The sequence below is a fragment of the Nannobrachium achirus genome, assembly GCF_963921795.1.
Source record: "Nannobrachium achirus genome assembly, chromosome: 5".
Taxonomy (NCBI): Eukaryota; Metazoa; Chordata; class Actinopteri; order Myctophiformes; family Myctophidae; genus Nannobrachium; species Nannobrachium achirus.
This window is the reverse complement of record NC_137814.1, coordinates 48,330,698-48,345,697: the sequence shown is the minus strand read 5'-3', so window position 1 is coordinate 48,345,697 and position 15,000 is coordinate 48,330,698. Positions and strand designations below refer to the sequence as shown.

Genomic DNA, 15,000 nt, shown 5'->3' with positions numbered 1-15,000 from the left:
GGCCATCCCTTCTGCGAAGAGAGAGGCTTCATTACCAAGCTAATGAACTGCACTAATCTGCAGGGAACACTCTCACTCTCTCTATCATCTGCCAAGCCATGGAAAAAAAAAATCCAGATTTTTTTTTTGTCTCTCACTGTCTGTCGCTGTCTCTCTGTCTGTATCTCTCTGTCTCTGGCTTTGTCTGTCTCTCAATCTCTCTCTCTCTCCCCCTGCAGCTGAGTGGGCCTCCACTGCGGCCCATTGTGCTCGGTGCCTATCGCTTATATTAGCTCTAATGGCTGGGGAACGCTTATGGCTCACTCATGCTCTCTAGGCTCTATTCATTCGTAGCGTTCTAATTAGCACGCGAAACCACAAAAGGATCCACAATGGTATATATTGAAACCGCAATCTCTCCATCAGGAAAGGGATTGGTATGACTGGGCATCTTTAAAAGGAGGACCATGCAGCTCTTTTCGTGTGCCTGCCTTGAAACCACAGCAGCCCTGCACTCAGGGGTGTCACAAGGGGGGGAAAAGTGGGACTGAGTTACTAGGGCCCAAGGTGGAGGGAGCCTTAATTATTTTATACTTTAGCTATTGAAAAATAGCAGATATACAAGCTCTGTGCCGCGCTGCTTGTAGATCTGCTATTTTTGAAAAGGGTTAGGGTTAGCGTACATTTGTAACTCCAATTTTGCTTCTGGGGAGTCCCTGGAAATAAATATTTTGAGATGGGGGTCCGTGGCCAAATATATCATTTTGGGGGTGCTTCACATGAAAAGGTTTGAGCACCACTCACATAGAAACATAGGTTTTTCGAAGACTTTTTCGAAGACTTTTTCAAGTTTTTTCAAAAATAGCAGATCTGCAAGCTCGCAGCGCGGCACTCGGTGCCGTGCTGTAAGCTTGTATATCTGCTATTTTTCAATAGTTAAAGCACAAAATAATGCGTTCCCAGTCTAAATGGGTTAAACCACCTCCCCCTATGAAGAACGTTCATGGGGGGCCCGCCGTGAATCCTTGTACCCAGGGCCCAGAATTTGGTGCGACACCCCTGCCTCTGTCTGTGGCTCTCTGGCTCTGCACATCAGATCAGCAACAGTCCGTCTCCAGTTCCTGCTGCGTCAGACCTTCAAAGCCATTAAAGTCCCGTCCAGGAGAGGAGACATTATTATTGTTCTGTTATTAAAAAGCCGGGAGAAGCCGGACATTTTTGTTCCTTATGAATTCTAGAGACTCCTGCTCTTGGAATACTTGAGGGAGTTAAGGGTGGAATGTGGGGGAGATAAAAGGCTTTTATTGCCTTACCTCAACCCCCCCTTCCCCGCGCCTTTTTACGTAGACGCTGGTATATTGTTGTTTGTGTTGCATTCGAGGCAATATTCCTGGGCGAAGGCGTCAGAAGTCATAAAAACAGGGGGGAAGGAGGGGGAGGGCGCGCGATCCATCTCGACGGAGGAGGAAATGCATGGATAAATACTTCCTGCGATCGGGCTGCGGGGCATCATGTACAGCGGGAAAAAAAGAGGAGGGGAAAAAAACAGAGCGTGCAGCCGTGAAAGTGCAATTCTCTTTTCGGTAGCAAACACCATCTGTCAGGAACGTTACGGCAGGTCTCGTGGAGAGAGTGACGGATGCACCAAGGCCCGGATAACGACTGTTGTGCTCTGTCATCACATGATAGAACATCATCATCATCCCAGCACTGCAGGCTGGATGGATGGAGGGATGACGCATGGATGGATGGATGAATGGATGGAGGGATGGATGACGCATGGAGGGAGGGATGGATGGATGGATCGTATAAAAGAGAACGGTTAATGAGAAACCAATCATCAAGCGTGTGCGTTCGTGTGTGTGTGTGTGAGAGAGGGAGAGACAGAGAGGGAGAGGCTATAACAAAGCAATTACCTTAAACCAGGGGTCCCCTTAGTCGAGAGAGAGAGAGATGAAGCAGGGACCCCCACAACCTTTTCAGAGATTCCACTTGAAAGTCTGCTCTTTTTCCCAAATTTCACGTTTCACTCTGTACTCAGTCTGCTCTTTTTCCCCTCTACGCCAAAGCTCTTTGCCGAAAATAGCTGATCTACAAGCTCACAACGCCTCGCAGCGCGAGGCGTTGTGAGCTTGTAGATCTGCTATTTTCGGCTAAAGTTCTCCGAATATGGACACTAGGGCTCAGGTGGTTGATATATAAAAAAAGAAAAGTTTCTATCACTCAAAGATTTGGAGGACACCCTGTAGTAACTCTGAGGACCCCCCCTAGAGATCCCGGATCCTCTGTTGAAAGACCTGTGCCTTAAACAACTGTTATTTGTGCACAACCTTTCCTATGTGGATATAAAACTGTAGGCCAGCTATTCCTGGCAGCAAATGCATTCTTATGGTGTCGTAAGTGGGATTTCCCTCCGTCGCAATGTAGCAGCTCTGAGAACGCATCATTTCTATTACCTTCGTTTGTGCATAGATCATTTTGTTTTGAACGCATAGTTCCACTTTTGCTCTGGCAATGTTAACGTACCGTACGTTTTCTCATTGCCAATAAAGACCATTGAATTGAATCGAGAGGGAGAGAGAGCTAGAAGAGAGAGAGCGGTGTGGGTGAAGGCTGGCGAGGCTGCTGCTTGGAGACAAGCAGGACACATATATCAGATAGATCATCACGCCCACACTGCGGAAACAAGCCGACCTCCGGGTCAAGGCGTGACGCAGGAACCAGCACCTCTACAAAGTAAGCCGTGTGCGCGGCGAGTGCGAGAGCTTCTGCTCAAGGTTGTTCATATCTACAATACTGTCTGGACGTCGCTGCCGGAATGATGCATCTCCTTGTTGCGTGTCGTGTGTGTGTGTGTGTGTGTGCGGGCATGCGTGCGCGCGCGTGTGATGTAAGAGAGAATATCGTTGCTGTCGGGTGAAAACCTTGTATGTCCAAAACTGTTTGTTTTGTATTTATCATTTTAAAAATGATTTAAACTAGTGAAAACAGCAAGATCTACAAGCACACAACGCCTCGCGGTGCAAGGCGTTGTGTGCTTGTAGATCTGCTGTTTTCACTACTTTTGTTCGACGGCCTTGTATGATGAAGCAGGGCTTTACTTGGCGAAAGAACGTACACATTTGAAACTTGGAGATACAAGGTTTCCACTCGACAACGACGATATGTGCCCTGTGTGCATGATATGAAACATACTTCCTCATAACATGGAGCGCATACCGCCACCTTTAGACACACACACACACACACATGCGCGCGCACACACACGCGCATTCATAAGGCTGGGTGGGTCAGTGCACGGTGTTAGAAGGGACAGTACAGTCAGCAAGTTTCCTATTGAAAGACTTGAAGGGCATCAGAGCTAACCCACTCCGAGTTCCACATTCATCAATGTCCGACTGGCCTAATGTTCTCTCTCTCTCTCTATCTATCTCTCACTCGCCTCTCGCTCTCTCTCGCCCACGCGCTCATGCACGCACACACATTATTTTAATCAGGATGACTAGGATCAGCACCGAGAAACATTTGTATTTTCATAGCTGTGTGCCGTAGGTCCGCATGACTCGGATCAAAGCCGTCAAAAACATGATACTTTTAAACCCTCGGTCTGTGGGAGAGCGAGGGCGAGCTTACTGTAGCGTACAGAGTGACGTCACCTCCAGCCCGGATATTAAATCCAGGGACATGCCTCGGACATACCAAGCCCTGCCAAGTTCCCACACTTCCAGTGAGATATTCAGATGCCTAATGCTGGATTTATTGCGACCGTAGTTCGCAGAACCGTCACAGCGTGTCCGTAGATGTCCGTCCGGACGGGTAATGCCTGACACTGAGGTTCCCCTCACACATCACTGTGACATCACAGTGATGTCAGATACTCAGAGCAGGGATCTCCATATATGGGCTTAAACAGGTGACATCACAGTGATGTCAGATACTCAGAGCAGGGATGTCCACATGTGGGCATAAAAGGGATTCTCTTATAGGGATCCCCATATATGGGCATGAAAGGGATTGTATCCCAGATGATGCCCTGTTAGGAGAACCACACTAACAGAATCCATATATGGCCAAGACAGATGGCGTGACCTCGCCCTAACGCTTTTCGCCCTTAGGCATCTTACTGGTGTGTCGTTTTTGTGCCGGTGTCGAGCATCGAAAATACCGTATTGTATAATCATATACAAGCACACAACGCATCACAGCATGCCACAGTGTGACTGAGCTTATATCTGCTGTTTTTCAGAGTGCGACACGATGTGCAGCCGAGTCTATCTCAGGCTTTACCTTCCCAAAGCCTATAAAGGCCACAAAGGCGCGCGGCAGCTGTTTCAACTAGCCGGGGAGAAGCGTGTTCCTGTTTTGCACGTGGCCTGCATGCTCGGGCAGGGCACGGCTGACCTCCCTCAACAGTGTTAGCGGGATCATTCTGGCTGGGCCCGCCAAACCCGCTGCAGCCCAGGCCGCGACTCGCGCTGTCCTGCTACGCCCTGGACGCTAGCACGCATCTACCTTTCATGTGAAGAGAGACAAAAAGAGATGTGGAGGGATATAGGAGAGGTGAAGAGGTGAAGAGATGAAAAGGGGCGGCATTTGCGGATTCTTCTGAAGTGGAGCGGGTCGGATCGGCGGGATCTAGAGGCGGAGTGGTGACAACATAGGAGAGCGAAAGAGACACCGGAGAGGGACGTTTTGAAGGATTACGTGCGCCTATGGACCTTTTTGAGGGTGTGGCGATCAAAGGGTCATTACAAAGAGGAGAGAGGGTCTCGTGGCGGGGATGGAGGGGGCTGCAGAGAGGGAACGGAGATCTTGACGGGGGAGAAGGGGGGGGTTTACGAGAAGGACAGTCATGCGAGCGGAGCCGACTCTAGAGCGGATGTCGAGGTGTCCGGGAAGAGGATCAGAACAACGGAGCCTATGATTCAATCTGCCGTGAGAGAGGCGAGGGTTTAGATCCCCTCCTCCAAATCGCGGGTACTGGGCCTGCTGAGTCACGGCCCCCAAGTGCACCCGGCGTGTCTGCGCATATAGGGGCCGGCTGGCCAGCAGATGTGGCAGCTCTGTCCCAGTGCGGATATTAACTGTCGGGGCCGCCATTTCCCCTGGCGTTTCATCTGGGGCTCAAGGGGGTTTGGTGAGGAGCTCCAAGGGGGCAGGGCAGGGAGGGACCAGAATGGACAGGGGATCAGAGCGGGCTTTGGCTGGGCCGGGCCGGGCCTGGGGGGGAGAGGAGGGGAGGGGAGGCTGAGCTGGGGTGAGGGCTGTTGCGGCAGATAAAAGTGCAAGAGAGGGAGGGAGTCACTTTGTGAGTTGTGCAAAGTCATCTTTTTGGTGGTTTCTGCCTGACCTTTTGTGTGGCAGGCAGGCAAACACTGCTTGGGCTTTTCCAATAGCTGCTTGGACACAAATTGAGATTCATACTGAGAATTTCTTTCTGGAGGTGAGATTCGCGATGCGATGAGAGAAATGCCCTCGACACACAGAGCGCACCGAGGGTCTAATCGTTTAGAATGGTATCTGCTCGAGCCGCTTCAACGGCACTCTAACTACTGTAGCTGACAGCTATTTTCTCTAATGATAATCACTCTATTACGCGCGATCAGTCACATCAGCGTTTCTGATCAACTGTCTTTTTCCCCTTCTTCGCTCCTCCCATCCAACTCGGACCCCATTGCACATCGCCGTCATCCCATCTCGGCCTCTCAGCAGGCTCCGCTTTCTGACTAGCTTGGCATAATCGTCACTGTCGGGCAGAAACCTCGTATATCCAAGTTTAAAATTTGTACTTCTTTTCACCAAGTAAAGCCCCGCTTCATCATACAAGGCCGTCGCTCAAAAGTAGTGAAAACAGCCGATCTACAAGCACACAACGCCTCGCGGTGCGAGAAGTTGTGTGCTTGTAGATCTGCTATTTTCACTAGTTTAGTTCATTTTTAAAACGATAAATACCAAACGAACGATCTTGGACATACAAGGTTTCCACCCGACAACTACGATATTCAGCCCTGTGGTTTTTATGGTAGTTTGAGAGCAGATTAGCTCCGAGGGCTCCCTCGGCGCCGGGGGTCATCAGAGGAGGAGAATGGTTTTCATTAGGCAGCATCATCATTTCCTCCCCAAGCAGCATGGCTTTATGGCTGAGCCACTCAGGCACACCTCAGGGAGCCGTGTCTGGGAAGCACCGGAGAAGTGGACCTCTGGCCCTCTCAACAGGTCCAGAACTGCAGGAGATGGGTGGGATCCACACTGTTAGTGAAAGCGATCTGCTATTATGAAAAATTCAAGTGTTACATTTTTGGCTATAACACAGCATCGGAAAGCAACAGTTAAAATGCCTCTCGAGCTTGAAGCAGTGTTGAACTTTCGTTGGCCATTGCCACATGGCTGTGATGTTAGTCTAAATCTTGTCAACAATTCTTTTTTTTAACCATTACTACTTCTCTGTGATTGAGGAACCAGAGTTGGATTTTGAAGCAGGTCCCAGGATTCACTTTTGACACAGAAAGGATCCAAAACGAAAAGGGATTTTGACAATATATTAAAAGAAAAACCATGGGGCCAGATATGCAGTATCAGGGGTGTGAATGCATAAAAATGATGCCGAGCAAAAATCTTCACAAAGATTACACTGTAAGAAAAGGGAAACTTGACGTTAGAAGTTGCACTCTGCAAGTGGCGTACGCAACTTAACAGTGAGAATGTATGCTAGTAGCCAGGAGAGATCATACAGGAACCATTATGATATAGCTCGGTGCAGACGTCTGCGCAATGCACTATGGGGCGTTGGAAACTCGTGGATATATTTCTTCAGTTCTTAACAGTGCAATAGTATGTGGTCTGAGTACAATAAAATGTTTCTGCATTTTAAATTGGTGCTTACTGCTCAACATCAGATGAGAATCTTCTACTTTATTGCCCAGTGTAATTACATAAAATAGTAATTTCTCCTCTGATGCACTTATTCCCTGCTGGAGCAAGTCATCAAGAATGCATGGGCCAATATATTTCCCAGAAAAACCTCTATAGGCATCGCTGTCTTACTGTACGTTGATGCCAGCAAGGTGTCGCTTCAGTGGAGAGAGCCCTACGACATGAAACACAGACAGTTCCTAATCCATGCTGAGCAATGAGCATACAATATTCTTTTCTTGTGGGCTATTTACTGTACCCGTTATTCTCCCCAATTATCCCAATTATGATTTGAATACCGACACAAGTGTGTTGCTGTCACTGCTGTTGTAACCTACTGAGGAGCCCCCACCGGGAGGACATGGAGTCTTCGTCCTATTCTTTCCGCCCAACACTCCCTTCCTTCAAGGCTCTGTTCCATTTCATGTAACACAGTGGTTCTCAAACCTATTTCAGTGACCCCCATAACTCTGAGAGTGTACAGATAGAACCAAATGGACCCGTATACACCTTTTAAGGGGTCATTTGGAACCCCCAAGGAACCCCCAGGGTCCCTGGACCACACTTTGAGACCCACTGGTGTGGCGGAGTGTTTCCAGTGAGCCAACATGCACAACAACAACATCAGCAGCACCCCGACTCTGATCATTCTCTCTCTGAAATCTGAAGTTATAATTTAAAAAAAAATGTTTTTTGGCATCTGTCACTTGAATTAACGTGACTTGTGAGCTCTGCAATGCTTTGTTTTCAAGAGTCAGTAGCATTACAAAGAACCCGAAAACATCCCATTCCCTACCATGGCAATGGCATGAAGCCATTTTCCCCCCATTATTTCCCATTTCAAGTGTGTTTGTCTGTAACGCCAGTGCCGCTATTCCAAAGTCCCTTGGGTACATTTTATTTTGGATGGATAGATCAAGTTGAGCTGGTCATTTAAAAAGTAGCTCTCAAGTCAAAAAAGTGTGGGCACCCCTGTTGTAGAGTATGTTTAAACAATATACTGTAACTAGCACATGTACAGTGGTTGGACTCCCTACTCTCTCTACTCTCTATAACACGTTCTACATTATCATTCATCAGTCATGACAGTGTAAATGTTTAAAATATATGTATTATTTAGTGAATTAATAATATAGAATTTGCTTCTGTGTTGGGAAATACGTGCACTCATACTGAATGATAAAGTAAATTAAAAAGTTAATAATTCATAACCTTTTGTATAGACATATGCATTGCAATAATAATGTGAGGTTGACAGAAAATCCCAAAGAACACCTGGACTTGTACACAGTAGAGGTTATGCTAAAATGATAACCCCCACAAAAAATCCCCATGGGCTTGTTTCCATTTTGGTCCATTGTACTCAATTCATCAGTAAGACATAGCTTACTACATACCAAAAACCATGATATAAAAGTTGGACTCAAGGCGAGATTCAAAAGTCTCAGGGATGGGGGCCAGTTTGATATGGCAGGGGAGCTCATTCCACCATTTCAGGGATATTGGGACAATACAGATGTGCCATTTCAAAACTTCACACATCCTGCCATTGGCAGTCGTTTTTCAGCTTGGTAGAGCTTGTAGATCAGCTATTTTTGCTTTTTTTATTTATTTTTTTATTTAGCTGAAAGTTTAAATTGACCTATGAGCGTGGATTTTGCTTTTCAATGGGAATGGAGTGGTTTCTTTACATTTGCGAGTTTCTGCCAAAATACCCTCCATTCTCCATAGAAATTAGAATGGAAAAACAGGGAAAGAAACCCGTGGGAAAAAATACATTTTCAGGACAGGAAAAGAGCAGTAAATTCTGAAGAGTTGGTCCGCAGACTGCAATGACCTTGGAGGTGTATTCAAGAAGTTCAGAGAGATACTGAGAGGTTCAAAACCATTCAGTGATTTAAAAACGTGCTTTTTGGAATAACTGTAAACATGCAACGGGAGGCCTGGTTTTAAGACGGCATTAGTGTCGTTATCCGATGAAAACCTTGTATGTCCAAAACCGTTCGTTTAGCATTTCTCATTTTAAAAATGATGTGCTTGTAGATCTGCTGTTTTCACTACTTTTGTGCGACAGCCTTGTATGATGATGAAGCAGGGCTTTACTTTGCGAAAGAACGTACAAATTTGAAACTGGGAGATATGATGTTTCCACCCGATAATGACGATAGAGTGTGTTACAGTGGTGGAAATAAAAGCATGAATCACTCGTTCAAAATCATTAAAAGATATAGCACAGATTTAATTTGAGCGAGCTGCCTCAGATGATAAAAGCTGGATCTTACCACATATAGGGATCGAGTCTGCGTTTTAGAGTGGCGCGTCAGAGTGCCTCGGGAAACACTCGGAACATCTGGGGTAGGACATGGGATTGTATTGTAGTCACTCGGAGTCTAATCTGGGAACCCATTTGGTAAAAATGTTGGGGAACAGCTGCTGAGCTGAATCTGTCTTGAGATATTATTCGGAGTCAGACATGCAATTGCAATTACCTTCCTCCACCTGGAGAGACATAAAAAGTACAGGATTGTAGCTTCAATGTTTTAATGTACCCCAGTTGGTACATATTGTAGTAGCTCTTATTGTGAGCCTAATTAAATTACGTATCCACCTATCCACACTCACTCACTCTCTCTCTTAGCCTGAATTGTCTGAAAGTGCTTCCCTCCAGAGCAGTTTCTGGGATGGGCAGTCTGTTGCGATTGGTTCACTGCCTGACCAATCACAACAGTAGCAACGCAGATGACGCAGTGTTGTTATGTGGCTGGCTACTAGTGGTGGCTAGCCTGTTGCTTGCTACTTGCTAACCAAAGAAACATGCAGAATAGGAGCGCTACGAACTAGCAATCAAACACAACAAAACATGTCTGCTACTGATGTATCACAGCGAGATCGATACGATCGCATGTTACCGCGACGGGCGACGCGACGTACCGCGAATGTGCGGTACGGTACGGCGGCGGAATCCACGCTGCTCACAGGCCCCGACGTAATCGAGCGACGCTGATTCGCCGGACGGATTTCCAAACGAGGAAATGAGAGCACCACCAGACCCCTGAATCGCCGAAATAAAAATTTAAAGGGGTGTGGCTAGCGATTCAGGGTCTGGAACCAGGCTATCTCTCTCTCCCTCAGAACACACACACACGCACGCACGCACGCACGCACGCACGCACGCACGCACGCACGCACGCACGCACGCACGCACGCACGCACGCACGCACGCACGCACACACACACACACACACACACACACACACACACACACACACACACACACACACACACACACACACGCTGGCCTTACTAAACAGCAACATGTCCTTGCTGCCAGGCCCCCTTTGGTATTCAGCGAACCCATCAGGAAATCTTTTGTTGCTGTCCACACACACCTAATTAGATTAGCATTATCGACAGGGAGACCTGAGGGCTCAGGGGGGGGGGGGAGCCAGGAGATGGCCCTGGTTTATTTGGACAGGCAGGCAGGCACGCACACACACACACACACACACACACACACACACACACACACACACACACACACACATAGATGGTGCGGAGACGGATGACCGTCTTCACCCCTGTGAGCCCCGGAGGCTTAGCCCGAACCGCTGAAACATGGCGACAACCATTCCTGCTGTAATGCAGCCCTGAGCAAATAAAGGCGGACATTCCAGTGATATTGAAGAATACAGTCGGGAAGATAAACCCCGGGATGAGTTGGCTCCTCTGTCTCAGGTCGGCCTGGTATGCGGGGTGGAATTAAAGCGCGGATCTGTGTGCTCGCCGACGCCGGAGAGGAAGATCAGGTGGACATAAGATGGGGGTTTTTCCCCCACTGAGCCGATCTCGATCTCTTCCTATTTCTCTCTCACACAAGCAAGGCAGAGGAGCTTCTATGTCTGTGCTGTGGTGTGGGAGGTGCAGGGTCACGAAGAGACGGCTAGTGTGAGAAACGCGTCGTTGTTGTCGGGTGGAAACCTTGTATGTCCGAAACCGCTCGTTTTTATTTATCATTTTAAAAATGATTTAAGCGGCGCGAGGCGTTGTTTGCTTGTAGATCGTCTGTTTTCACTAGTTTTGTGTGACAGTCTTGTATGATGATGAAGCGCTTTTACGAGAAAAAAAAACACACATTTGAAACTTGGAGATATGAGGTTTCTGCGCGACAGTGACGACATGCAGGAGTGAAAGTCTACCTCGGGGTGACTCTCTCCACCTCAACCAAACTAGCCAAAGAGCCATGAGCTTGCATTTCTCCGTGATTGTGTCCTGTCAACATATCCAATCCAGACCGCAGAAGTGCATTAGCATTGCACCAGTGCTCAGGTAATGGGGGTTGGTAGAAATGAGCCGATCTTTTTTTTGCATCGATTGCGTGCGTGCGCGCGTGCCTGTCCCCATTTGGGAGAGACCGAGTGCGTGTGTTAGGTGGTCTGAGCATGTGAGAAAATCCACTTCATTAAAGGCCTATGCTATTGACCAGCGTGAAGAGCGACAAAACCCTTCCTCCTTATCCATAATTGATGTGGCAATTAAAGCTGAGTGTGGAACAAAATGAGCAGGCCTGGGGCCTGGGAGGAGCCTCCCTCATCTCACTGCTGCAGCCCATTGAGCAAAGTGGACAGGAACCGGACAGTCGTCATTTCCTTAAAATGTGCTAAATATGGACCAAAATAAAGCAGCTAGATCAGTTGTTTTCAACCTTTTTTCTTATAAAGGCCCATTATTTATTCATCATTTGAGCCACGGACCACCATTTGATGAGATTTAGCCCAAAAAGTATGTATTTGTCGTTGGACTCAATTTTGTCCACAATTCCATCCGACCACTGGTTGAAAACTACTAAGCTAGATGGTCACCGAAGTCATATGAAAGTAGAAGATTAGAGCTACTGAATGGGGTATCACTCGCGTAGATACAAAACATGAGCAAACCTTCAATTTTGTTTAAATATTCAGTCGTTAGTTTTACGCCCTCTCACAATGGATACACGCTGTATCTCCTGTGTTTGAGAACCACTCAGCCAAGAGTGAATCCCCACTTGGCCACAGGATATATTAGTTGTCAGGCAGGGCTAGTTGTCAACGACGACGTTGCATTTCACTCAGCGGCGGCATGACTCAGGGGTAGAGTTGCCATCTTAGAACACAGAGAGCTGTATTTTGAGCTCTTATGACTTAAATTAAAGGCCTATACTGTCTCCAACCACTAAACCTTTCGTTGTAGAGTTCTGTCTTTTCGACGTACAGCTTTTAATGCTTTTCAGAAGATGCAAGTGACGTCATTTTGTAGTTGAACTGGACCCTTCCAACGAAAAGTTTGGTGGTCGTGGACAGTATGGACAGGCCTTTAAGTTAAGGCATAAGAGCTGGTACTTAAGACAATCAAAATAGAGCCCAGAGGGTTCCTGAAGGGTTCCCAGTTCGATCCCGGGCTCCCCCAGTGTTAGTGTCGAGAAGTCCTTGAGCAAGACTATGAAACCCTAATTGCTCCTGATGTGCTGGGTTGGTGCCTTGCATGGTTTCCTCCGCCATCGGTGTATGAAAGGGTGAATGTAATGTAACAGTCTCTGTAAAGCGCCTTGGATAAAGGCACAATATAAATGCACGATTTACCATTTACTCACCTAAACGTTATGTCCAAAATCTTCTACTTTAACCACACTGACACAGTGACACAATGTGTCAGACATGTGCATAAAACACATATTTTATGCACAAATATACTTTTAGACAAGCACATCCCCATCTCCTTTGTGACATTTCACTTCCTGGATGTATTTGTACAGTACAGTATATGGCAATTCTTTCTATGGACATGAAGAACATCATTTAAAACTAGGATATCTTCCTATCTGTCCATTTAAGGTGGCAAAGCTGCTGCCTACCTATGAGCCCAGTACATAGAACAAACAGGGTGGAGGTTAAGAGCTGGATTACTGCTGTGACTAAAGCTCTGCAGAACTGTCTGGTGTACGGGACTGATAACATTCATGATGCAACACTAAGCAACAATGAGCCCTTTGTGTTCAAGACAGGTGCAAGTGGAGAGGTAAAGAATAGAGTGCAGAAAAAAAGATTAGAAACAAGATTGTTAGAAGCATGGTAGCATATAAAGAGAGCGTTTGAGTTTAGTTTTTTCTAAACCGCATGCAGGGGTTACAAAAGGATATATAAATCACTGCATGAAAGTTGCTAATTGATTGATTATTACTTGAATTATTTGTACTGTAGGTTAAAAATATAAATTAGATAGCATGTGACTGTATTTAGACAGATGCTAGCTAAATTACTGTTTAGCTTGTATCCTTTAGTTTCAATGTAGCCTACAGATTATTTTTGATAGTATATTATTTAGACCTTTACTGAGGCCCTACACTGTCTCTCTGCATTTTATGTACAGTATGTGTTTACCTTGCTTATTGTAAGTCATTCTGGATAAGAGCGTCTGCTAAATGCCTAAACTGTAACTCGTAGCTTTGATACACATTACAGGATATGGCAATTATGAATGGCCGTAGATATACATATACACAGAGTGTATGGTGATATTGTAATTGTTCTTTTGATGATGTTAGATCATCCTTTAGATGTGTAAAGCCAGCTCTCACGAAGCCCTTAGGCCAGATGGCAGTAGCTGTTGGACACTACGGGCACGAGTGGCTCAGCCTTTTTCCACAGGCTGTTCCAGCTGGGTCGTCCCCAACCTGCGACAAATGCTCTGTGATCATAGCGCCACTGCAGGTTCAGAGCCTGGCGAAAATGGTGTTCATGGAATCTAACCAGCAGTTACTGTACCATCCAACCATGGGCTAACCTGGGCCAGGGGCGTCACAAGGGGGGGAAGAGTGGGACTGAAGGGGCCTTCATTATTTTATACTTTAGCTAATGAAAAATAGCAGATATACGAGCTCACAGCGCTGCAGGCTTGTAGATCTGATATTTTTGAAAAGTCGTGAAAATGTGTTCAAATCTATTTTTTTTATTTTTTTATTTTTTTATACTACAGATGTCACACAAAAGTAACAACAGTAGAGGATCCATAAGCTCACCCAAAAAAATAATCTCTCAGTTGAACACATTTTAAATGTGTGAAACTTTTCCACCCATTTTATATGAGTAAATTTATATATGGGATATATGTAGTCCCAAGTCAAATCTACATTCAATGCAATGCATGTTGTTCAATTAGTCCAACTCATTTTCATTAACTTAAGCCAAGTTAATTATATGAACTTAATTAATTTACGTTTGTCCAACTCAAACAAATGTTAACGTAAATGTGTTGGTTCAACTCATTTTTATGGAATTAAGCTAAGATAAATAAAATACTTTTACATTTACATAAGAAGAGTTCGGTTTCAGGTTTTCTTCTGGATGATTTGTTTCAAGTTTTACAATATCAACATACAGATGCATAATGGATATATGCAATAGCAGTGATTATTGAATAATCAGAACATTTAAGAGAAAACCAACGCAATAACCTCAAAGTTACCATGAGTTCTTCTCTTTTAGCCTTGCATGGGGAGGGAGCTCAAGCTTAAACTAGCAGCCTAGCAGTTAGGGTTAGGGTTTAGGCTCAAATACTGACAAATCAAATTCTGACATATGACAGTCATCTTGCCAAGGCAGACACATTGATATGATACATTTAGCATTTTTAGCTCCCGAAAGCTTAAACATTTCCCTGAAAACCTAGAAAAATGCTGTTCCCAGCATGCTTTGCATAACATGTGACCAACTTATTTGACCAATCAAGGGAAAGGGCTGGAGTCACTTCTCAGATCTGTAAAATGTACTTAATAAAATTGAGTTGGATTCAAACAATATTCTCAGAATGATTTCAGCCTTAAAAACTACTCAATAAAATTGGTGAGAGGCGTGGTTTATGGGACTCTGGGAGTTTTCATTGGAACTCATTTTCAATGTGTTTTTAAATTCCATTACTAAGATTTGAGTTACATGAATGTAATATAAATGCATAATGTTAAATGAATAGATTTTGTATAAGCACTATTAATTACATTTGAGTTGGAACAATTTAATAAAAATGCATATATTGTAAATGTATATATTTAAGGTAAGCACGATTAATATTTGTTCAGTT

General features: G+C 45.5%; 1 protein-coding gene across 1 annotated transcript in view; it reads left to right on the top strand.

Moving 5' to 3' along the window:
* LOC308285136 (glypican-5-like) overlaps positions 1–15,000 on the top strand; it is a gene marked incomplete at both ends in the record, with an annotated part of 308,188 nt that overhangs the window by 268,440 nt on the left and 24,748 nt on the right. The window contains 3 exons of the mRNA XM_080725853.1: positions 1,076–1,107; positions 4,723–4,914; positions 5,014–5,236. Of these exons, the coding sequence (XP_080581979.1) occupies positions 1,076–1,107; positions 4,723–4,914; positions 5,014–5,236 (447 nt within the window). The remainder of the gene's footprint in view (positions 1–1,075; positions 1,108–4,722; positions 4,915–5,013; positions 5,237–15,000) is intronic.